This window comes from Bactrocera tryoni, chromosome 1, assembly GCF_016617805.1.
Source record: "Bactrocera tryoni isolate S06 chromosome 1, CSIRO_BtryS06_freeze2, whole genome shotgun sequence".
Taxonomy (NCBI): Eukaryota; Metazoa; Arthropoda; class Insecta; order Diptera; family Tephritidae; genus Bactrocera; species Bactrocera tryoni.
This window is the reverse complement of record NC_052499.1, coordinates 3,223,063-3,250,381: the sequence shown is the minus strand read 5'-3', so window position 1 is coordinate 3,250,381 and position 27,319 is coordinate 3,223,063. Positions and strand designations below refer to the sequence as shown.

Genomic DNA, 27,319 nt, shown 5'->3' with positions numbered 1-27,319 from the left:
AAAAACAAATTCCAATCGACTGTGCCCCGAAAAGCCGAGGTGCAAATATTTTTCCAAAAATTTATCCATGATTCATGAATTTATCCCTTTACGTGTAGCCAGTGTGTAATATCGAACAAACATGGAAATTTTGTACGTTTTGATTTATTAGTGAACTTCTTTAGTGATAGATAGTCCCGTTAAGTTTCAATTATGGACCCTTGGGGTTCATACCATAGCCCTCGTACATTTGAAACGGTTCAATTAATCAGTTTGGTTCGTTTTTTATAATTTATAAAATGCACAAAATTGTAGGGTTTCGTTTAAGTTGCTCAAAAATGTTTATAAGAATTAAATGTGAGATTCAAAAGTTTCTCTTATTAAGATTCAAACAAAAATAGCCATATTTTAATTTAAATATAAAAATATTTGTTCGTTAAAATTTTTCAGAATATTATATAATACATTCAATTACATTTTAGAATTTATTTAAAATTAAAATATATTTGATTTTTGTTATTGTTTTTTTGCTGCAAAATCGAATATAATCAGGACATACATATATACATATATTATATACAAACATAAAAATATAAATATAATTCCATTTTTCACCACTTATGCATACATATATGCAGAGAAGAGCGTAAAAAAAAAACACATAAATTAACAAAACACTTTTTACTTACATATAAAATTAAACGCTAATTTATTTTTGTTGTACATTTATGCTACTCAGTCTGAAAAGAAACTGCAAAACAGCGAAAAAATTTTGTTTTCTTTCAAATAAAATAAATCAGTTTTAATTTTGCTAATTTTTTCTTCAAGTTTTTCTTCCGTTCTATTTTTTTTCATTAAAATCGTTGCCAAATATTCGCCACAACTTTTTAAATTCGCTAATGAGAAAAACGCTTAAATCAATTTGTAGCTATATAAAAATCTAAGCTTATTGTATACACACTCATATTCGATAGCTAATATCAGACTATTTCCACACATTCAACTGTTGCGTCCAAATTTCGACTACTCAATTATTACTGCAAAGTAACGACATTTTAGCATTAATAAGCTCGCGTCACTGGCTTCAAGAACTGTTATTGAATGTTTTTTTATTTGTTTGGTTGAAAATGTTTTCAAGTTAAACTGCAAATGTACTTGTATTTAAGTAAATTTCAAAGCCGTAATGACAAGTAAACGAAAAGGAGCAACAATCAGTTGTCAATGCATGATTACATTCCATTACATTCCATCACCTTCATAAATACTTACTAAGTATGGTGTCTTAGCATGTTTTCTTGCCTTATGCCTAAACATTATTAACTGCTTAACTTAACTAGGGTGCATGGCGTGCATTTCACTAAAATTAACTATTAAGTGTTTGGTATTTTTGTTTTATATTCGCATGTGTTGCATATAATTTACCGTTATTTAAAACCGATTTTGTTTTTTACATTCAAATCTTGTCTTTAATGCTGAAATGCTGCTTACTTTTTCCAAATATATGAAAACTAAGAGCTGCCTGAGTAAGTGAAATAAAAATAGCCTGCGCTTGAAGGAAAAAGTGAACCCCGCATGACTTAGCATATTGTATATAATATAAGAAATTATAATGCTAAACATAAATGTTTGAAAGCAATGAGTTCGCAAAATGAATATCAGCTGGTAATAAACGCTATTTATCATATAATATTACAATTAAACTATTTATTTGAAAGTAATGCAAAAATACTGGTGTCTTCGACAAAAGACGAAAGTGGCGAGGGACCGTTTAACAGGTAGCTGTGTACAAGTTAGCAAAAAAAATATTGCTACAGTAATCAATAAAGCTCGATTAAGCTTTCATTTAACAGTTTTTGGTTTTAAAAAACATTTAGTACATAATAATGAACAAAAAATTTTGTTGTTTGTGTAAGTAAGAAAATTATCCTTTCTATTGCTAAAATATTTCACTAAACTATTGTAAGCGTATTTGAGAAATTAAATAGTTGAAATATATTATAGCTGCTGGAATGGTTTTTGCTTTAACTGTACTATAGTGGTTGCGAGTGTTTAAAAGGGTAACAAAGTACTATGAAATCGCATTGTATTACTAAGGAAAGTAAATAATTTCTTAAAGAAAAATTGACAAACACTTTTTGTTTGACATTTTTATATTTTAGTTTCTGAAATTTATTTAATTTTATTAGCAATACAATGCAATAAATGTGCTTCTGAAACCTAGTTGTTGTTTTTGCTTGTTTTGTTATAAGTAGGGAAATGTCAAAGGCAGTTTTGTATTCAAAGTTGAGTGGAAATGTCAATTGCGTGAGGCTTCCTGCAGAAATATTATCGCGGTTAAATGTAAATTTTAATAAATACATTCTAAAATAAAATATATAAATAACAGTTACCACATTATATCATGAACCTAGAGAAAAACGAAAAAAAAAAATAAAATACGAAATACGAATTCTGCCGAAAAGTCGCCTTAAAATTATCACTAAAATCACACAACTTAAATTTTAAAGGAATTTTTCACAAAAAAAAAAATAATAATAATAAATAGATAAATTAACTAATTTGTAATTTAAAATTTGAACGTCACATTAAAAGTGCGCATTTCCATGGGATCCAGTGTGATCTCTGCAAACGATTTCAGTCGCTTGCGTTCGCTCTCATGCAGCGTGCCGGTCAAACTCGTCGTCTCCAAACGCGCAATATGCAATTTATTGAAACCCACCGGACCCAGACCGCTTGCCGATGCAGCACACACACGCGTTATATCGATATTTTGACCAATGGCACAATCATAACCTTGACGCTGCAGCACCATCAAAGCCGATGTCGATGGGAAGAGCTGCAGCTGCTCTTCGGAAAGCGCGCGCAAATTTAACAGATGTACATCACATGGCAGCGCGCCATGATCGAGCAATGCCACTTTCGGTTTCAGTTGTACAGCTGGCGCATCAAATGTCTCTACAAAGTACAGGTTCGGTGGATAACGTAGGCCGTTCGCTAGCTGGTTGGCCAATAGACTGGGTATTTGGTAGGCATTTTCATTTTTCGTTGGCATATCTTCGATGAGTACCCAAAATTTGTGCCGTGTGAGGCGGCTGTCCACAATGCCTTCGCCCATGCCACGATAATCGTCGTAAAGTGTGCGCCGATCGAGCATCACTTCCAATTGGCCCGGTTCGTAGGAGGCGGCACCCTGTGCATGTGTGGTCAGTAGGGTGAAGCGACGCGCGCGTCTTGTATGAAGGCACCGCTTGTGATGGGGAAGTAGTTGCCTTCAATGCCGATTGCGGGCACTTTAATGCGTCTGCAACGGACAATAATAAATTTAAATTCAAATTAAGTATTTAATAATGATTGAAGCGTATGCTAAGGAAACTTAAAAGCTTGTTTTATAAAAATTGTAATTATCTGACTTACTTGTGGTATTGGAAACCATTTTGATCACTATAGAACACCGGCAGTTCCGCTACAGTATCCGCCTCCTTTAGCACATCATCACGTTTTACTGTTATAATATTATCTACGTCTGTGACGAAACGCATGAATAGCTCAGTTTCACGATTCTTTGGCGGCGGCTCAAAATCAACATCATTCTCAATATACATGGCTGCATCTAGGTGAGTATGTGTGTTGAAAATGCGTACTGTATGCGCCAAGAATGGACCATAAATAACCGTAACATCGCTAGCAATCGGACCCGATGAAATAATAATGCGCACGTCTTCATACTGATCGAGTACATCTTTTTCGGCTTCATTTTGCTCGGGATCGGTTTTGAAGAGATAGGCGCCTGAGTGGAACTGTGCACTGCGATAGGCAGCGAATTTTATAGCGCATTGCATGGGCTTGAGCGCTTGCTCATTATCGCTCTTACGCGTAACGGTCTTGAGGAAACCAGTCTTCTCATCGAAGAGCAGACGCATGAAATTGTTTTCGAGTTGTATGTCACCTAAAAGTGATGCATGAATATTAAGTTGGTTATTTAGGTAAAAATATAGATTATACCTGATGGCTTGGCTTTGACCACGAAATTCGTGCTGGTATTAGGTGGGTTCGGCGTTGACCCATCTGTGCAGCCATCGCAATAAATAGTCGCCATTGTCGGTTGACTAAAGTTCTTTTCATCTACAACCACAAGGCTGTAGGTCGCAAGTGAAAGCGCATCCAATTCGGCTATAAACATGATTTCATACTGACGTGTAGAAACACGTATACGTCCCATAGCGCTATTAGTACCCACACCGGCACCCATCCCCATCTCATAAACATCGGTTATATTCCAAACTGGATTGATTTGCATTAAGCGTATCTCCTCGCCGCGCTCATTCAACACTTTAACATTCGGCACTGGCGAACGCAACGTAATCACTTCCAAACGTTTCTGCGCCAACGAATTGAAGATGACAAACGAAGCTGTGCCGGCATTTGCATTCAAGTCATCAAATTCATCAACCATACCATTACCACTGATTGGTATGGGAGTCTTGCGCGCCAGCTTACTGAAGTTATCACGCTCTAATTCGCTCAGCAGGAAATTAAGACGCTCGCTGCCCGCTTGCAGCAACATTTCAATAGTAGACTCTTGCATCTTGACCGCATCTTGTATGCTTTCGAACAGACGCATGCCGTAATCGCGCATTACCGCCGCTTTTGATGTGCCTGTGATGGCATCATGGTGTTGGAAGAGTCCCAAATTGCGACGTGCGTGTATCATTTTCTCATAATTCTTCTCGAAGATCTTGATGGCATTCACATGATGGACCTGTCGTGCGGTATTGTAAGCCACGGTGAAGAGTATTTCGGCAGAGCGCAGATTATGCTCTAAATCGGCGCTAAGCAGCTTATAGAACGGACGTGTGGTATAGTAACCGGACCAGTAGGCAGGCCGTCCTTCGGAGAAGATGTCTGAATATACAAAGAAATCACCTTTGAGCGTTGGGAAGGAGCTGGTGCGACGACGAATTTCGTTGAAGTAGTCACGTGGTGTGCCTTTTGAAGGTGAAAATAATTGAAAATAATGAGTAATTTATTTTTTAAGTTAAAATTAATTGTTGAAGAATATAAACTAAATTTTCAAAAACCCAAACTCACCGAAAGAGATGTCAACATTATAGAGACGCTTATTGGCCATTATATGATCGATTAATTTCTTATAATTCGTATATTGCTGATCCACTTCGCGCTCCTTATTGTAACGGAAATCATCACCGACTGGTATAAGCGCTACATTGTGCGGAAATAACGAAGCAGTACGTGAATATTGTTCCAACAATACTTGCGCTTTCGATTCAACATTGTCATCGGTTATAAATTGCGCCTTCACCGAATATTCCGTATACTCGCCTGGTATTTTACGGAAATCGAAATTTAGGCATATAAATGGATGTGGACCACACGAACCCTTAATCGAGTATATGTCAAAGGGCATATTGTGTGTTAACAACCTGCCACGCTTCGTTGGTGCCTTGCCGCGTTGCTGCCAATAAGGTGTCCACATGAAATCGCCCTTCTGTTGACGCGCAAACCACTGTTTCCAGGCATAATGTATGCGTTGTATTATGGCGCCTTCGAAGTTGCTGCCAGACAGCAAATACGGCACTGTACTGCCATGCCCGAAGGGATCGATTGACCAGCCGACGGTTGGTGTAACATTCAGATTGTTGCGTAACCACTGATGTCCTTCAATAAGCTGATCTAACATGGCGTATAGATGCACATTGGCTTCGTCGGTCATCACCCAACCGCCGGTTGTGATTTCGAAACGTCCCGATTTGATAAGTTTTTTCAGAGCACGCTGTTTCGTCGGATGCGCTTGATCCCACCACAGTTGTAGAAAGCTGATCTCGGACCAAATGAACGTCATGTCGGTGTACTCCTGCATTTTTGTTACTATCAAATTAAGTATCTGTCGCGAATCAGATTGGAAATAATTAACGAAAGTCTTCAGCCAACCGGGATCATTGTGCGAATGTGGTACGACGAAGATCTGCAAAGGAAAAAAAATTAAGGGACCATTTCCACACATCTGTGACCTAATTTTCTTTAAAGCACTTATAGTATAACCTCAAATAGTTACTGAGGCGCAACAACTTACTAACCTTCAATGGCGGTCGTTTGTAGTCTTTCTTTTGTGCCTCAAATCGTTCTTCAAAACCACGATCCCAATATTCCTTTGTGTGAATCCATTCAGGCTGCAAATAATGAAATATGTAGGTATAATAATCTAACCAAAACTGTCTGGATATACATATAAGCTTGGCTTCCAAAGGAAATTCCCTTTTTATACGTTTATTTCTTCACATATTTTTGGACATATTATATTTCACCGAATTTGTATATAAAAGGAAACTGTTCATATTCCCAAAATGTGGGAACAACACGAAGCTCAATTGTAGACTTTTTTCCCTGATTGATATCTGAATCTAATGAAAAAGTACTCGAGAAGTCAAAGGGAAGTTGGAAATTTTTAGCTGATAAAAGTAGGCTCACTTTGTGGCGCTGCGTCTCTAGTACCGTAACCCTTACAGATAATACATTTCAATGATCAGGAACCCTTCATATATGATCAGTACTGAGCACCTGCTTATACTATACACACTAAAGCAATTGGAAGGCTTTAGCTGTATATCTGATAATAATTTGAGCCCAAAACTCAATGCAGTCCACATATGACATGACATATTCCGAACCTAATTAAATTTTCTTCATAACAAGACCGGTAACATGCGCGCTCGTTACTTAAATTTGAATGTACAATAAATTTCCGTGCGAATACCAAACTTAAGTGTAATTTATTACCTGGAAATCAAATTTCCCATACTCCTCGTTCGTTGTGATATTCGTGTCACTCTCATCCATCACATAGCAAACATCACCCCAATCAGGATTCTTGGTGGGCGCGCCATTTGCGGTCATGTCGACGCCATTATACGCATCGACATTGCCACTGCCGTCCATGGTTGTTGTGCCTGCCGACAACTGCGCTGCGCTGGCGCCACTACCAGTCGCAGATTTCTGCGCGCCACTCTTCTCCTCGCCATCGCCACGCATACCTCTGACTTTGGCATTATGCACATTCACTTTGTGCATTTGCTGCGGCACTGAATTCAAACTGGTCGCCACTACGCTGCCGAATCCGCTGCTCAGCGCAACAGTCGTGTCTTTGCCCGACTGCAGCGCTTCGTCTTGTTGCTGGCCAATGGATATGTAGTAGAGGCAGATTAAGATCGTGATGAACGCGGACAGTAGACCGAAGCAACGCGCCGAGCCGCGGCGAAATAATTTAAATGTCATTTTGCGTGACGGCGCTTGTCAGTGGCTCTGCGGAGGTGCTGATGTGAGGCGGACAGTTATTGTGACGTTTTTGTTTTTTCTGCTGTTTGTTTTGGCTTATTAATTACGATAGTTGCCTATTTTTATTATTCTTGTTTCAAATTTGTATATTTTCCTTTCATATTATCGACATATGCATATATTGTTTTTGTTTTTTCAATGATTTTCTCAATTTAATTTGATTGCATTCGATGTGCTCGCTGGTTTGTGATCAAACACCGTGGTGTTAGTCAATTGTCGCTGCCCGAAGTTGTGCAGTGTGCTTCCCGTCTAATTCGATTTAATTCGCCTGCTAAGCCGCTGCACTACTTACCCGCCCTCTGTATTACAAATATCTGTAGATACCTGGCGGACAGCGAAGTATAGGTTAGTTAACTGGGCGTTTTCGAGTTCGTTGCGTCGTTCTGTTACGTTGATTGACATTGGATTTTCGATTTCGATTGCTGTGTTGCTTTAGTTGCATAAAACATTCATTTCGCTCCCCCCCTTAAGGGTGTGAGATTTCCTATTTATTGTTTCCAATGCAATTCTAGCGTCACCACCGACATTGTTACATATCAAACCTAATTTAGGCGCCGAACGTTCGCAGAGCTTGTGGCTATTTCGGATTGGCAGCGCCGGTTGCTCAATTGAACATTTGCAGTTGCAATTTACTTTATGCCTGGTGTTTTCCGCTTGTCTATTGGGCTCATCTAAAAATCAACTGTGGCACCGCCGCATTTTGGCTGTCAGAGGGCTTATCTGGAAATTGAAAATAAATTCAAGTAAATGGAATTAGTGGGTTTATGTTATAGCTGTCAATTTTTAATTGATGTGTTATGAAACGTCAGAAGTACGTACATATATATAAATGGGTAAGTCTTTATTACATGAAAACACAATTTCGTGAAAATTGTTCAACTGAGGATTACGACCGCTTTCACTAAAAACTATTTTAAAAGGAGCGGGTGTCTATTTAGTGATATTAAAACCAGTTAGGAAGTGTAAAGTGAATGTTGTCCACACATTTTAGCAGAATGCTGTCGAATGGAGAGTCCGGATCTTTTCTGGCTACCTAGAACCGACTATCTTGCTGTCATACATTATGGTGTTTTTACAGTTTATCATAGTTACATGATGCCCACAAAAATGTGTTATGAAATCTGACTCTAAAGGATTAGAAGGTGCAGGTGAAAATTTCTTCTCTGAGAGCATTCTTTTGAGATTTGAGAACAGAAAATAGTTGCTGGAGATCTGGAGAATACGGTGACTTGTGACATGGTGTTTTGTTTTGGTAGAACAGCACTTTCAATGAGGCCGTTACCACTTTGAATGAGGCCGTTTTTCGGCTGTCCAAAAGCGCTATGTATTAGTCGCAGTTGATGGTCCTTCCTTTTGGAAGGTAGTCAAAAACAATTATTCGATGCGAATCCCAAAATAAAGATACCATAACCATGCCAGCCGACTGCTGCGTCTTTCCACGCTTTGGAGCGGTTTAATCCTGTAACTGTCGATGGGATCTCGGGGTGAAATGATGAATTCATGTTTCATCCATTTTCACATATCGACGCGAAAACTGCTCCGAATAATCAACTGGTCGTGGTTTTGGTTAAAAGTGAGCTCGTACGGCACAAACTTTGCACAGAGCTTTCTCATACCCAGTGAGTGATGTGATGTAGATGCTCAGTTGATAACTTTAGAGTGCCTGCTATCTCAAACAACTTCCTATTACGTTCACCCAAAGTTATTTTGTCGACTTTTTTGAAGTTTGTCCTTTATGGTTGATTTTCCTGGGGCACTGTCCGGAAACTCGTCATCAACCCAAGTGTTTGCTTAAACTGTATTTTTTCCCTTCAAAAAGCAATATTTTATCCAGATGCCAAATTCCTTTTTACCCAAAAGTTGCTTCACTCAAAATGATATAATTCACAAACTGACTGTTGTCAAATTTATACACGCATCTTTTGAAGGTTAGGACTAACTAAAAATCATATGGATTTAATTGCAGTAGCGCCGCGGACTTTTCAATTGACTTGTTATTAATAAATGTTGCACAAGGGGTCACTGTATATATGTACATATATATATATATATATATATATACATTCAATATATTTAGACTTCACTTTTCTATTCACTTGCTGTTGCATGCGCTAGCAGTCTGCTAGAGTTAAGTGTGTGCATGTAAGCAGCGGTTGCGCCTTTATGCCCACTAGGGTGGGTCGATTCCGGACTTTTTTCGATTCGGGATTTCTAATAGTGCGGAAAAGTTGCCTTAGTACTTTCTGATTCCAATGCAACTTTTTGTTTTGAGATCGGATTGCATCTTCAACCCCAACTCCTGCCTTGAAATTTCGGAAATTCGCCTAAAATCGTCAAATTGTCTACCCAGCGCCTGAAATACGCATCTCATGGCAAAATGTATAAAACAAAAGTTATTTGTCACGTCATTTGCTACCGAAATGGTATACGTGATCATGGCCGTAGGACGAACTGTTCCCAAGGTACGAGCGAAAAGGCGGCGCGCCACAGCGCAAGGTGAAAATCGGCTTGCGGCCACACTTCTTGACGTTGATTTCGCCGAGTGCTATCACTCACATTCATTCACCTACGCCAAAGGACACGTTCGGATAGGTTTCCAAACAAATATTTTTTCATCGAGTTGCTTCCCTCTTGTCGTTGATTTCGCCGAGTGCTATCACTTATATTCTCTCAACAGAACACAGAACTCAAAATGTCTGTATCTAAATTTAAATTTAGACAGAAATGTCCTGTGTTTGGCATATATCCGTACAATCTCTGATGAGTCCCAGTTACCTACTTACCAGGATGTTCATTTGTGTTATCAGTTTGAAAGATTTCGTATAGGGCGACTCCGAGGCGACAACTATGAACCTAGGAGTAAAGAGGTTACAGAAATAGTTGCAAAAAAGGTTGAAAATACTTTCAAAAAGTCATCTATTCCGATAGTTTTTATTATAGATTTCTGACTCTTAAACAAATGTTTTTAAGGAACCCAATAGGTTTGAGCTCTAAAAGAGACGACTTTGTCTCTTCTGCTGGAAAATTATTTGACATCGCTGCTTGTAAATGCATTTATTCTTGCACTTGTCCAAAGGAAAGGAAAGTTCCTATCAATGAACAACCATTTCTCTTGGACCAGGGAACCAGAAGAATTGGTCGCATTGGAAGTGTTGATCTACCCGAAACAAAAAAGATTACAAAGAAAAATGAACGTAAAGAAAAGCTTTCAAAACGTCATTCAACATCAACACTTACCAGAAAAGTATCAGCTAGAACACGTGACCATTCAGATCAGCCAGACTCTCATACAGACGACAACAATGTAGGTGCGTCGCACATGGATTCTTCCTAAAACGATGCTGATGATGAATTTTCTCTTCCATCCTCTAAAACCAAACAAAACACACTAGTATTAGAACACACTGCTTTAGCTGCCCAAAGATTTGGAGTAAGTGATAGAGCAGCGGCCTTGATTGTTTCATCTGCTTTTCTGGATGCCAAAAAAGCAGGTTTGATAACAGAGGATCAGGCTAGCTTTGTCACTGAGAAATGCAAGATTAGTCCGGCAAAAAAAGTGTTGGAGTTAAGCTCCAAAACATCGAAAGTATTGACTCTTTATATGGGCTTCCGGGTCAGCTGAGGATGAGACGCAAACTATATGGCAACATTTACAAAACAATTCAGTTGATGTGGAACATCTAGAAGTTGTCGGTGCTGATGGCACCAATACGAACACAGGTTGGAAAGGTGGAATCATTCGGAAACTAGAAGAAAGAATAGGTAGGCCATTACAGTGGGTTGTTTGTCTTCTACATTTCAACGAACTTCCATTTCGTGCTCTTTTCGAACACATAGATGGTGTCTCAAAAAGTCCAAATACATTCTCTGGCGACATAGGTAAACTGCTCCCTGATTGTGAGAAGTTGCCTGTTGTCAAATTTGAAAGCTTTCCATCCTACCAATTACCTTCTGAGGTTAATAATCCGATCCAACTTAGCACAGACCAAGCTTATCTCTATAAAATATCAGAAGCTGTTATTTCCGGTCAATGTTCCTCAGATTTAGCGTCAATGTATCCAGGTAACATGTGCAAGCAGAATTCTGAGATTATACATTTCTACTGACAAACCAACAAAGGAAATAAAGATTTTGGCCAAGTACATACTTACAGTTTACTCACCTTTGTGGTTCTCAATAAGATTCAACAGTTCAATCAGAAAGTTGGCCCTTGACCGTCTTCTGGCAGCCAGAGAAGCAGAGTCTGACACTGTAAATGGAAGGTTTAGATGTAATAAAGTGCCAAACCTGACTTTCAAAGCTAATAATTATTACGATATGATTAACTGGTGACAGAGGCATCTTCTAAAGTTATTGGCCCCCAATCTCGTGATCGTTTTATACGCTCTACACTGATATCTAGGCAACAAGTGCCAAAGTTTAGTACAAAATCTGATTTTATCAATAAATTTTACACAGATTCAGACTAAAACAAGCCTGACATATGGTTGGTTGGTTGGGTTGGGCTTGGGAGGAACCCGAAGAGCAGGCACCTCCACGCGGTGGGTTCTGGGTGACCAATACAGGTTAGCTGAGAGCTGCAACAATTTTCACCTTGCGCTGTGGCGCGCCGCCTTTTCGCTCGTATCTCGGGAACGGTTCGTCCTGCGGCCATGATCACACATACCATTTCGGTAGCAAATGACGTGACAAATAACTTTTGTTTTATACATTTTGCCATGAGATGCGTATTTCAGGCGCTGGGTAGACAATTTGACGATTTTAGGCGAATTTCCGAAATTTCAAGGCAGGAGTTGGGGTTGAAGATGCAATCCGATCTCAAAACAAAAAGTTGCATTGGAATCAAGGAGTACTAAGGCAACTTTTCCGCACTATTAGAAAACCCGAATCGAAAAAAGTCCGGAATCGAGCCACCCTAATGCCCACTGCACAGCGTTTGCGTGAATGTTTTTGTGTCGTGCCAACGAAACGCGATGATTTACCATCAATTTACAGCATGCGCACTGTTTTTACTCTATAATCGCAATATTTGCGTTTTTTGTCATGCTCTGCGAGGACTGACTTTTTGCTTATGAAATTACAGCAAATTAAACGTTGACAATTTCTGCTTTTTCCATTTGCTTACCACCGCTATTATTTAACACTTAATTACCACCATCTGTTGTGCAGTAGCAGTAGCAGTAGTGGCAATGCTCTTTGTTGCTATATAATTGGCAACTATATTCGCCGAAATGCAACAAAAACAGGCAAAACCGTGCAATAAAAACCGTCTCAACAATGCACGCGATAATTTAATTTCAACGACTTAATGTACCCATCGAGCCAACACACAGGCCGCTCTGAGAGCTCCGAACTGCCGCCAGTCCATAAAAAGTTGCCCCTCGTGCGTTTCCTGGTCACAGCAGTCGGTTCGCCGGTTTGGCTGCTCGTGCATTAGACAGGATATGGCGCATAAATAATAGTGAAATAGTAAAAGTGTGAAACTATCAATCGCTGGTAAATGAAATTGCACAAAAATTACTCTTTAAATTGTCAAATTCGCTTTTTTGCGCTTCTGCAGGGCTGTGTTGTTGTTGCGTTTGTACCTATGGCTGTGTAAGTGCACTGGTTGAGGCTTGGCTCAAGCAAACATGCAGTGAACCGGCGGATCGGCCGCCTGGATGTTTTATCACTTGAGTGCTTTTATAGTCAAAATGTATGACCATAAAATTAATGGCTTTAAAAACGTGAATGGCAATAATTTTTTGCTATTCTCAGCTACTTTTACACTGGTGGACACAGATAAATAACGGCAGGTTCTTTTTGTAGACTTGAGTGGCTTATAATGAGTTATAAAGCAAAGATATTAAGAATTATTATTTTATGGCTGAAATCTATTCAAAAATATAAATCCAACTAAATATTTTTCAGCATTCTAGAAAGTTGGTCATCCTACCCTGCTTAAAGTTGCTCTGATACTATTTTATATAATTTACATTTTAATAAGGTTTTTATAAGGCAACAAATTTTTAATGGGCGAAACCTTCATACATATGTACATATAAGAAGGAATCAATATGATATGTTTTCAGGCTGAGGAAACTCTAGGCCTAAATTGCGTCTCCTTCATAGATAAATCACTACTAAATTATACGTTTTCAGGCTTATGAAACTGATGGCCTCAATTGCAACTATTAAGTCCATATTTCTCATATTTCTACAAAATACTTCCCATTTTTTAATATAATATAATAAAGCGAGTTTGCAAAACTTAAAAAAAAAAATAGTTGACCAAGTGGTGCTTCTGATCAATGTTTTTTATTTCAACGAACATTTTGGTTTTTGACCAACCAATTTAGAAACTTTATACTGAGATTTTCGAAGTAAGAATGATAAATTTTGATTTTTAAGTTTTCGGTCGGTTTGGAAATTAAGTCTTTCAAAATAAAGATTAAGTTTTGACAGCGTCTATACGTATTTTTAATTCAAAATATTTCGTATGCTAGAGAGACCTGTATTACTAAATTTCTAAACTCGAAATTCTCAGGGCGGTGTTGTAATTATAAAACCTAAAAATTTCAATAAATATTACTCCATCGAATAATTCGATTTGAAACATAATATATTTTTACTGAAACGTAACTGAATTTTTTTCTGATTTAAAAATATAGAGCAACAGCTTGGTCGCAAGAAATGTTTTCTCCACTTCTGTGCAAAGCTACAAATTTATAAATTTATAGTGGCACAAAATCATGGCCTACGAATATTCTCATCCGTTTTTTTTTATACAGCAAGGTACTTTAGTTTTTTAGTTATCAAATTTGACATTTCTCAAGATTCTCATTATTTGTGGCCGTCAGTGTAACAGTGCAATCAGTGCTCTATCAAGCCTAATGCCGGTTGTTTTTTCAACAGTCAATGTTGCGTGCTTTTATAGCCTTTTCCTCTCCCACGGTGTGGTCCGTTGGCTCTCGGTCTTTTCAAGCCGACTGTGAATTAAGTTGTTAAGTATTGTTTGTTTTAATGTCAAATTCAAAGTGAACACCAAAACTTACTTATCTATGATCATTAAATGGTTATGTGGTGATATGAGCTTTGATAGTGTTTTATGGTAAAACAACTATTATGTGCTTGATTATGTTCATGTCTTGAACTGCAGACAGGAAATCGGCATCATTTTGCTAATGTAGCGGTATTTTATGATAGCTCAAGGGCTGAAAATAGGTATTTAAAGTTCTACCGAAAATAAAAACAAGAAAAAACATTAAGCAAACATAGCTGTATAATACCTTTGACAAAAATAAATTCCTTACAAGAACTTGATTTTGATCGGTCAGTGTGTATGGCAACTAGTATAACTATACTAACTATAGCATAACTCGTTCTAAACTATTACTTCGGATATTGCACCGTTGCCTGAGACAATAATCCTTGCAATTTCTGTCTATTTCTCTTCGAATGAAAAAATTTTCCATACAATCATTTTATTCCCATTGTTTAGTTTGTGTGGCTGTTATGTGTTACATTGGTCCGATATCGGTTCCAACAAATGATTAGCTTCTTTGTAAAGTTGAGGACGTGTGCAAAATTTCAGAAAAATATCTCAAAAACTGAGGGACTACTTCATATATATACAGACAGGCTGACAAACATGTCTAAATCGACTTAGCTCATCATGTCGATCATTTATACTTACATATATGTATATTTAATAGGGTTGTCGACCTTTCCTTCTGTGTGTTACAAACTTCGTGACGGTATCAAAATTTCCGAAAGCAAATATCGTGCACCCACGGAACAATATCTGATCTAAAATATGCAAAATAAAACTTGGTAGCCACTCTTTTGCCTCAGTTTAACTCAAGATAGCAGAAGCGGGCAGCTAAATGACGAATTGGAAACAGATTGTGTAATGCTTTAAAAACCGACTGCATTCTCCCCCTTTTACAAGAAAAAAATAGTTACAAGATGCAAATTTTCAAACTCTTTGTGCTGACCTAATTTAATCTTGCATGTTCTATATTCTGAGATCATTTTCGAAAATCGCTTTAAAAATTTAGTTTTGGGGTTCCAAAAGGAAGAATATTTTATAGAAGTGGTCGTGAAGTCCAACTCTTTTTAGGAAATATCGAATAAATACAAAACAGAAAAACACATCAGAAAAAACCTTTAAATTCTCGATTGTTCAGATTTATCGAATATTTGTATAAAAACTTGAAATACGGATTAACGCAAAATCAATAAATTTACCATCTATCAACTAAGTGCAGAGTGGCTTTTCTAATAGTTATCAAACTTACTACTAACCCTCGCTTTTTCCGCCACCCACCTGCCCTAACTAATTTCAAATTTCATGGAAATCATAAAAAAAATATTGTCCATAAGCAATTTAGAACTAACTGCACTATTTTTGTACTACATACCTAGATATGTATACACCTACATATGTCATATAAATTCCATGGTGCAAGCAGTGACACGGAATAACAACTGTAATTACGATTTCCAAGTATGTACATACATACATACACACGTAAGCCTTAAAAGCCATAACCAACGTTAATAAAACAAATTATAAAAATAAATTCCGAAATTGTAGCTTTCATAACTGTTGCGGGAAAACGTGGAAATTGTATTTCTCTTTCGCTTTTTTGCGCTGAAAACTCGTTTAATTTAGTTAAAATTTTCGTAATTTTGGGATACAATAGCTGCTACTACAAGCTCGCACACAGCAATATTTTATTATTCGCTTGTGGAAAATTATTTTCAATTTTGATGATTCCTATGGCTGCAGATGCTTTTAAAGGGTAATAAGTAAAGCGGGGCTAAGATTAGAAGGGGCCAAAACAAAAACAAATATATTCAGGCTTACATTTCTGTAGGATTTTTGAAAGAGCTATTCTCAATATTAGTGATGTGGTTCTTCATGTTCTTCGCAAAAAAGAGAGACTCTCAAGTTTTCAGAAAACTGCAAACTGCAAGCGGTAGTTTAATAAAAACATTTTCTAACCACAATTTATTCAGAGTACTCCAGCAATTTTGGATTAAATTTCAACAAAACAAGAAAAAAACATTAACTTCGGTTGCACCAAAGCTATAATACCCTTCACAAATACAAAATGTTCCTTTTAATATTCAGTTTGTAAGGCAGCTATATTGCCTTAGACAATGATCCATGCTAATTTTCGTGAAAATATCTCGTCAAATGAAAAAGTTTTTTATACAAAGACTTGATTGGTCAGTTTGTACGGCAGCTAAATGCTATGGTGGTCCGATATCGACTGTTTTGCAAATGAGCAGCTTATTGATGAGAAGAGGACAGGAACACAATTTCATGTCGATATATCAAAAACTGAAGGACTATTTCGTATATACCAGATAGACAGAAGGGCATGGATAAAACGACTCAGCTCATCATGCCGATCATTTATAATACATATATATTTTATGGGGTATTTAACGCTTTGTTCTGGGTATTACAAACTTCGGAAAACATAATATACTTTATTCAGGGTATAACAATGGATCATTCAAAATTGATCATCAGCAGATCGAAGTAATGTTATATATGCATTTGGGCGTGACGAATTTCGTTAACTTTCTTACCTTCATTCTGATAATTTTGATAATATATTTGTATATAACCCTTTATCCATCTGGATTACTTTATGAGGTTCACAACAATAGTTCAGTGAACAAAGTTATTTTACTCTATGGAAAATGTTGTGAGGGTTTAAAAAATATAAAACGGCATATTCCGACCAACCACGGCGGGCGAAGCATGTATTGAGCAATAAAAAGTGGAGTGGCGCCGACAATGGAGGCTACAAATAAACGATGGCTTTTACTATGCAAACGTTTATGAATTTTCCGTTGGTGAATAACAAATACAAATTAACAACAACAGCAACAACTCAAAGCTGCCAACATAAAGTAATTTTTACTATTCCTTTTGTGTTTTTTATTGCCATGATTATGGCTTGATTGTTGTTCTTGCAACGGTTTTTGGGGCATGCAACTGGGTTGGCTTGTTGTCGAAGCATTGCTTGGCCGACTGGTAGTCATTTCGTCACGCTAAGCCGGCATTGTTACCAATACCGACGGTGTGACTACCACCTACAACAACAACAATGTGATTGTGAGTGTTGTAGTGTGGCACTTTGTGTGTGTGTTGTTTACTGCTGCTGCCAGGGCCAGTTGGCCAACGAGCCAAGTTCATGCAGATTGTAACTGCATTTTCGTCATTTTGTGCATGGTTTGTTCAAAGAAAATCAAAAAACGAAGGAAAACATAAATAAATAAATTACCTATGCCCGAGCAGGCGACTGTCACAGCACGTACTACGTACTAGCACACTGAGTTAACTGTGTATTATGCAAACAATAACAAATTAACCGTTCAACTGCACAAAGTTGAAACGCCATGGTTGGTGAAATGCAAAATAACGCTTTACAGGAAGTGGAAGAATGTATTATACAATAACAGCAACAATATTGTAGTTAGCTGTCACTTCCACTAAACATAATTCTAATACGAAAGTCTTCAAAATCGTAGCGACGACAAAAAATCGACGAGCTTTTAAACCTTCATTGACAAGCAGCCAAGAGCTTTAAGCAAACGGCTCTCAGCGGGCCAAAGTGTTGACTTCGAATGTAATTAGTGTCGGCAAAGGCATTATGCACGTAATGACACCGAATGTTGATGACGAAATTTGAGGTAAACACACTTTTATATTTAAAAATTTAATTAAAAATTTTAAATTTAATTTAAAAATTTTCATGATTTAAAATAACAAAATGTATCAAAAACTAGTTGGCAACCAAACTACAACAAACGAAGGATTCGCCCAAAAAACACAGAAACTTCAAACTTAAAGGGGAAGTTTTTTTTTATCATTCAAAAGATCATTCTTTGGCATTTATTTTTTGAGGATTGTCTCTTTCAAATGTTTGCCACGGCTACTTCTCAGATTATCCATCCGTTAAGTCCAATTTTCGATGGCTCGTTCGAGCATCTCGACTGGTAACTGGCGAATGACAGACGTCGGATCTTCTCGGAACTTTTCAAGAGCCTATAGAGCGAAGCGTTGTCGCTTGGGAAAGTCAAGTGGCTTCAGTTCTTGCAAAAGCTGTATTTTGTACGTTTTCATTTTAAGATCTCGGCATCAAATGCGCCGGACGTCAGTTCGAGTTGCTACGAATAGCGCCGAATCAACTCTCCACGGTCTTCATGTACACTCTTAGCTAAGGCTGCTATATTTTCTTGGCTGCGTGCTGGACGTGGTCTATTCGGTCGAAATTATCAAATAATGAATGCTGGGTCAAGATGGTGTTGCGAATAGTACATTCCGATTATGTTGACCATAAAATTGAGCGAAGCGCTCGAGCACATTTTTAGCCGAACGTGAAGTTTCGTAATAAAGTTGAACGATTTGTAAACGTTGTTCAGACTTAAGTCTTTCTACGATTAAATGCCAAAGAATACTGAATAAAAATACTTTACTTGCTTGTGTTCTTCATTTTGTATTTTTTTCTAATGACTAAAATTCATCAGCTGATTACTGATTTTATCAATGCACACAACCAAATTTACAGTGTGGACAGCAACCCGCAGAGTTGCATTCCAACTCTATTGAATTCGATAAAAATTAATGCAGTTAAATAAGATTTTTATTTTTGATGGTAAATCGATCTAAATTACTGCTTAAATCGAACAAACGGCAGGTAATTGATCAATTAACGCCTGTGCCAGTACAACGACCTCAAAAGTTTGCCGACCAAATTGTGAGAATTTTTTTGATTTCTTCTAGTTTTTAGGTTTTGGAGAAGTCATAAGTTAGTATCTGTGCACGCCATGGAGCAAACTGAGAGCCATATTCTAGCCATAGTGAACGTACCTATGACTAAAACATAGTCTTTGATAAGAGTTACAAAACTATAACTGGTTAATAACCAGTATATATATATATATATGAAAAATCAAATTTAATTAACTATGTGCAAATACGAATCGAACGCGCAAATATTCCGCACACAACATTTATGGACATTCTGTTAATGGCATTTTGCACCGAAATGGAGAGACATGCTGGTTAGCACTCAATTGAAATAGTAGGCCGCTATTGCTAAAAAGGAAATTCGGCCGTTATGCTGTTTTAAAATTTTTCTCACATAATTTAAGAAGTCTAAAAAATAAAAAATACCGAAAAATGATAAAAAATGGGTGTACAATAAAGTGGCTTAGTTAAGTGTGTATGTATTTCTGTACATATGAACATATACATACATGTATGTGTAGACATAAGTAATCGGCTCTTGCTGCAATCACTCATCGTATCCTTATATAGATGTCATCGGGTATGTATATGTATATTTTAGGATATATTAATCTTGCTCTTATAATTTAGCCTTAGTTTGTCTCAGTCCGAACGACCGCGATTGTAAAATAATATTGTATTAAAACTTAGCTGACTTGGTACCCGGGGGTATTGTATAACGCTTTTGCAAAATTGGCTGAAATCGGTCCATATTTTCACTATTAGCGTATATAATCTGCCTCATTCCAGCAGTGAATTTTAGATCGAATATTTCGGTGAGCATGGCATGTAATAAAAAAGGGCTAAATATCAATATTTTCGAAACCGGGCTGTACATTAACTCCGTAACGAGCACACTTCCTAAATGACTTAAATATGGAAGTTAAAGTTCATGCTTAGAGTCCTGCGGCAACACGCAAATTACTTGTTACATCTTACCATAATTGCACAAAATGCAAAGTACATATTTCCAATTTAAAAAGTACTTACGTACATACAATAACCTCTGCCTCAAACAAATTTACACACTTTCTGAAAAAAACTTTTCGTTACGATGTGGATTAATTAGCGTGATATTACCAATTACGCAAGCGTACCATGAAACGACAAGCAAAAGACTGCTGGCCACCCATACGACACAACCCAGCTAAGCCGGCGGCAGCCATAAGCCCATATAAACCGATACATACATAAAGTATATACATATGTAAGTATATACCAGGCTGATTGTATACATCAACTAAATGCTTGCTAATTCTCTCGCAGTCCATTAATACTACGCTGTATAACAATAAGCGGGGAGTCGCATTTCAGCATAGCCGCACAATTGCACCTCTGGTGGTCGTCCGTCGATGCAATGCTGGCTAAGCTGTTTAGTCATGGCGTTTGTTGTTTTAACGGACTCACACAGCATCCTGGCGGGCGTGCAACAGTAGCCAGATTCGACTCAAATTTAATTGCTGAATCGGCACTAAAATTACCCATTTAGTCGGCAAAACAGATGGATGAACCAAAATAATGGGTTGATGGAGACGTGCAATTTGAAAATGATTTATGCAAGTCAGGAGCAGAGCTGGGCTCTGTGTGTATATTATGCTAGCCTCTGGCTGAGCTGTTTTTAATAGATTTCCATTAATGTTGCGGCTTTTTCATAAAATCGCAGTAATTTAGATATAGTTGCATTCAAACAACTTCACTGATATGCATAACTGAGCTCGTGCCGCTGAGATCAAAGCAATTTGGCTTGGTAAATGATTATATGTCGAAGTGAAAACGAATTTATAACGCTCCTTGCTCCAGTGTGCTTTAAAACTGTGATAATGAAAATGTTCTCTATGCTTTAGACCAGTTTAGAAAGCAATTATATAATAGCATTAGCTCCGCGATATGCTTAAGACCGAAGTTTAGTTTTGTCATTAAAAAAGCTTCAAGTAATATTCAAAATCTTTAAGTCTAAGTTGGTGGTTTTACAGGGTTTGTCCGGAAAGTAATAGGACTGATTTTCATCCCCCACGACTGCACTTCGGACCGTGCGATTCGGTCGAGAGCATTCCTAGCTAACGAAGGATCGGCTGGTCAGTTGTCTCCGAGCACCTGGACAGTCAGGACAAACATTTTCGCGCGACGTGCTTCTGTGAGTGGTGCAAGCCGAAAATTCAGTTCGTTAGAGCAGATAGACGCAATTAAATTCTTTGTGAAATTCGATAAATCTGTGACAGAGACGTTTGATATGATCAAGCAGGCTTACACAGTTGTTGCTTTAGCAAGAAGTGGAGGGCCGAGAAGAGCTTGCTGATGAAGAAGAAGAAAAAAGGGAAAAATGAGCAAATCCAAAGTGAAAACGATGCTCATTGTCTTTTTTGACATCAAAGGCATCGTTCACCATCAATTTGTTCCTCCTGGACAAACCGTCAACGCCAAGTTTTACGTGGAAGTCCTCAAGAAACTCAAACGAAGGGTCAAGTTGGACCACGACAACGCTCCGGCTCACACCCCTTTCTTGTGAACAGCTACCTAACCAAGGCCGGCATCCCAACGCTTCCGCAGCCGCCTTACAGCCCCCCTGGACTTTTTTTGTTTCCTTGCCTGAAAAAGCTAATGAAAAATGAGTACTCTGAGACGACAGAGGGGATCCAAGCAGAATGCCTTCCGTGACGCCTTCAATGCTTGGAAATCACGCTGGCAGCGCTGTATCAACGCAGAAGGAGCCAAATGATGAAACTTTTAGCATAAGACTTTCCTTCTGAAATGATTTACGACTTGTAAATACAGGGAGGAAGTAAATCTAATACTGACGATTTTAAAGCCAATATATTGAAATATATGTCATTGAAGATATTGAGGAGAGAGATTAAATTTACTAATATACGTAATATATTGCTTGTAGTTTTATCGAAAGAAGGACCTTACTGACTTTACGTACGTATTTTCACCAATAGAAATACTGTACTCTACACAAATGAGCTCCTTTACTTTTCATGCTCTAATAACAATCATGATTTATTTGGATGCACTTCTAACTAATTAACTAACCAAACATCAAAGTCCAACAATACTGACAAATTGATAACTTAATTAATATTTAATTACAATTATTATTAAAATAGCGCTTGTTTGCGAAAAATCGTGAGCTATTCATTAAAAATTCCATTATTATCGGTTGCTAATGGCTTGTGTCATATATATAACATATTTAGTCAAATATTTATATATACATACATGCATATGTATATGTATGTGACCATATTCATATTCAGAAAGAAAGGTTGAATGACCGGAAGTACAAGTAGGTGAATGTAGAATTTCGCCAACTGCCAGGTTGACGATATAAAAGTCATTCAAAGACGACATTACATTGCTGGATAGAATTACATACCTTCCTTTACAAAATCGTGTTGCAAGAGTGAGTGCGGCAACAATGTGTGACGATTTGAAAGTGCACCGTTATATATTCACCTACATATGCACGTGTAAAGATATTCAGTTATATTGGTGTGGTGTTGGAAGCAATAAACAAATATTTAATTACATCTCTAATATTATGCTGCCACCAACAGACCAGACAATAACCTTTGCAGGCGTGTCAGTCATATGTCATACATATATGGCATGTCATTAATATTTTAGGCTATTTGCTGGCAACTGAAACTCTCAACGCACATATCCATACATATACAAAGAGTCAAACTAAATATATAATAATTAGAGTAGGATATAGTCATTTAACTATCAGAATTAAGTTTCGTTTTGGACTTTTGATAATAAAGATGTGTTATAGAAGCTTTTGTTTGTCATAATTGCTTTCGTTAAACTCATATTCTTTATATTGGTGGGTACCACCAACTTTTTGGCTCTGAATTCATCCGAATTTAGCTACCGATATATTATCAAAGAAGTTAAATAAGCTTCAAATCAGAATTGAAACCTTTACTGTGTTTCGTGAAAAACTAATTAACAGCTGCAGTCGAAATCTCTCAAAAATCTACAAGCAAATGAAATGGCGATGCATGTCATTGCCACTATAATTAAATATTTTTCCTCGGAAGTTTTATCAAAGTTGATGTTCGTTTGTAACTTGCTAAACGTTGGTGGATTGGTAAAAAATATAAAAAACATTAATTTTCGTAAATCAGAGGAAAATTACCTCTAACAATAAGAATTTGCAACGTACAAGTATGTCATTCTCATGGAATAAAATTTCGTTTCCCTCACAACTGGAAAGCTTGGCAGTTAAGACCACACAAAATAAACAAGAACCTTTTAGTGATCTGTATTGTATTATAAAAACTATGATCCATAATTGGAACCTTTTCACATGCATATATTTGATGCTAAGGTGATCATCCGGCCCAATCGTATATTTAGTGACCCTGAATGTCGTCATAAAAATATCTAATATGCTTTTATCGATACATGTTATACAATGCATCTAGTTCACGAGGCTTTGAATATATACTACATATACATACATATTTTTTGCCCCGACTGCACGCTCTACTTTGTTTTCATTTCATTTAGAAAGGCAAAAAACTAATCAATGAGCTTTTTAATTAAATAATTTGGCTCCAGACGATAGATAAAAAATTCGTTTTCATTCGACATTACAATAATTTTCATGCTTTGTTTGAGCGCTTAACAAGCGCCATTGACAGAAAAACGCGATCACACTGAATATTTGATGGCTGAACACAAATGTATTGCCCTAAAATAACAAAGCGTGACGATGGAAATAAAAATGAAAAAGGAAAGTTTGACCAGCGTAAAATAAAGAGTGCTGTCGTCGACAATATAAAAGCAAGTACAAATTTATTATTAGCAAATCGATAGCACAAAGCGGAGGCGCCATGCAGTGGCGTGGGAAGTGAGCCTGGCCGACTGGCTGAAGAAGGAACGTGTTCGCTTAGACTTTTGAAACACAAACAACACAACGAAAATTCCGCTGAATTTCAAAACCATATATATATATATTATATATATTTATAGGTATCTGTTCAGCGTCAGGCAATGAGCTCTTTAGTCTTGTCACAGATTAAGGCGGCCCACACATTTAAATGAACTCGTCCACACGTGCCCCCACAAAATTCCATGGCATTTTGCAGGCGCAGCGAAATTTCAAAAAATAATAACAAAAGTACTTAAACGTGAGAAGCGCAAACACAATGTACAACAAAAGCAACAAAAAGGAAAAATAAAACACAAAAACAAATATTAACTTTATTTAAATAAAGTCAATGGAAAGAAGCACAGCGACGTCCACACCAGGGCCAACCAATCAATAATGTGTGACAAAGAAAAGGGGAGAGCAGCAATCTGGCGTATCAAGAAATCACTGCGCAGCCAGTCAAGTGTGTTGGCACTTTGCTGTTGAAAGTTATTTTATGAAATACATGGCTTTGATTTTTGATGAGTTGTTGGCCGGCAAAGTGTAGTGGGAATATTCTCTACCATTCAGAGCGCACTAGAAATTTGAATAATACATAAATGTAAAATGGACTGAAAGAGATAGTATATGGTTTGGTCAATGGTACGGAAGTTTCGACTTTAATATCGAGTGATTCAGATAGAATTGTTTTTCGGGAAATTTTTTACAACGTCAAAAAGGTTCAGAAATATTTTGACTAGAACTCATTATTGAACTTTGAACATACAATTTCTGGATATTGCTTTGGTTAGGTAAATTTTCTTTGGAATATGACAAAATTAAAACAAAAACAGAGGTGCATTTCTGTTAGTAACTATGTGTTTAAGTAAATCTAAAGACGTAACCAGCCAATGGTTTTCATCCAAAGGAAAACACTTTACTAGTTTTGATTTTTCAGTTTGTATGGCAGATTTTGTTATCCGACCTGCAAAAATAAATCTATTAGTTTTCCGATTAATGACTTTAATATGTATTTCGCGTAGTTGTATAAGTGCGATAGGGTTACGCAATATGGCGTTAGAAGGATAAGAGACGAATCGATTTCCAGTGATTAAACACACATCAATGGACAATGTCTAGGCTAGACAAATAGTAAAATTGAGGGTTTGTACTGCGACCTATGGTCCATTGTGCCCTCCTTTATATCACATATGGTCACAAAGGTCCAGCATCCCGAACTATTCCAGGAGCCTGCTGGGCGCGACTGATTCGATGTGATCCCTGTCCATGCAGATGGAACGTAGGGCCTCGAGCGTGCTTCTGCAAATTGTTGGGAAATCCGGAATGAGGTGTTCCGGAGCTTCCTGTTCTATGTCGCAGAACCGGCAGTTTGCGCAAGAGACTATGCCCATGTTGGACAAGTGCTTCCTAACCCTTCAGTGCTTTGTATAGAGCGCGACAAGGAAGCGGAATTTGTATCGGGGGAGGTTGATCATTTCCTTAAACCTTGCAAGATTGTACCCTCCCAGAAGTAGCTTGGTATGGCGCATTCCTGCTGCAGCGGTGGCTAAGCCAGGATTGATTGACAGTCAAGGGCTTGCTGTGCATTTGGTGGGATTGATAGTGAATCATCGGGTATGAGGTATTTTCCAACAGCGAAGCTCGTATTTCGGACATATACTGTAAACAATTAGACCGTCTGAAGGGTGGTAGATACCCAGAAGTGTGCAGCTTTGAACAATAGAAGAGGAATCGGGTTCAATCAGGACAACGCCAGGTCACACACATCGATTGTGACTCGCCGTAATTTCAGGGAGTTTGGATGGAATGTTCTTATGTATCCAGCTTTTAGTCCAGATCTCACGCAAAGTGACTACTATCTATTCCTGTCTAATTCGAATGATTTGGTTTCGCCGCAAGAGAATCTTATCATAATTGACATCAAAAGTTATCGAACTAAACAAAGCCTTTAAGTTACTGTTTTGTTTACTAGACCTAATACAAATTAGTCAAAGTTACAATTTTTAAATATGTAAATAGTCAAAAATTAAAAACTCATTGAGTTTTTAATTAATATTCTGTTGAGTTCAACACAAATTCAGAATAAAATTGCACTCTTGTAAGTTTCTCATTTCAAATGGAATCGCTTTGTGCTCATACTGAGCTGCACTGAGCAACAAAATATTTGTGTTTCTGCACCAAGATTCCTAATAACACCAGGAATTTTAAAATGTTTTGCAAAGCATGAGGGAGAGAAAAAAGTGTATGCCAAAAAAGCCACAGGGACGAAAGAAAAACTGGGCAATTATCCATATACGCAGCTTTGCTCGTTACACATGCACATATACACGCACACGCATGCAAGCATATTTCGAGGAAACGCAGTTCGCAGCAAGTTCAACGGCACTGGCAATGTGCAAGAGCAATGGATGGGGGCAAAGATGGGGGCTGCGCTGCAGAGCGCAAGCAAAAAAATCAACAATTTCAACAAAGTCAACACAATTAAGCGCTGAGAACGAGTTGAAAGTAAGAAAAACAAAGTAGAATTCAATTGAATCGAATTGAATTTTGTTGCTGTTGCTGTTGTTGGTTTTGGTGTTGGCACGTCCGTAAGATGGACTGTGATGCCGTTACTTGAACGTTTGTTTAAACTTCACTTTAATGTAGTGACTTTGTAAGTATACGTGTGCGATCGAAACCTTGTGTGTGTGTGTGTAAGTGTGCAATACAAACACGCATACATACATGCATATCAAATGCGTCGCTTGTCGGTTGCTCGAAAGGCGTCCAACTGCATTGCTGTTGCAGGCAATATTGCTTCTTTTCCTTCTATATTTTATGCAGCGACTGTAGGGAATGCGGCTGCAACTGCTGCTGATGCCAAAGACTACCACACAAATTCAATTACAACTGCAACTGCTGCTGTGCTGCGCTGCTTTGCTTGCTTTGTTTTTAGAATTTATTTTTCGCTCGTTTTTTACACTTAACATAAAATTTTTACATTAATTTCGCTGCGCTCGTTTCGCAGAACTTCAATAGCAACCGAACTTTAATTTTTCACATGAAAAAAAAAAACAACAGAAACAACACTGTTCAACAGCTGCGCTTGCACTGCTCTAATATCCTTTGTTGTTTTACTTTTATTTTATTTTATTTAATTTTTTTTCATAAATTACACACAAACGGTTATAATGAAGCCTTGCCGCCGCTGTGGTTTACTGCTTCTTTCTCCCCTTTTCACTGCACTCAAAGTTTTTGTAGAAATTTTTATTGTTTCTCAAAATATTTAACTTTTAAAGGGCGGTCGAGTTAGGCCAGCGAATGCGCGCACTTTT

At 37.5% G+C, this 27,319-nt stretch overlaps 1 protein-coding gene across 1 annotated transcript; it reads right to left on the bottom strand.

Moving 5' to 3' along the window:
• Positions 1–823: 823 nt before the first annotated feature.
• On the bottom strand, positions 824–27,319 carry LOC120769544 (alpha-mannosidase 2). The gene is given in 8 exon segments (XM_040096593.1): positions 824–3,201; positions 3,204–3,280; positions 3,394–3,925; positions 3,982–4,965; positions 5,068–5,962; positions 6,075–6,167; positions 6,775–8,049; positions 26,730–27,319. Coding segments are annotated over 7 exon segments (3,732 nt in total). The 5' UTR covers positions 7,270–8,049; positions 26,730–27,319; the 3' UTR covers positions 824–2,545.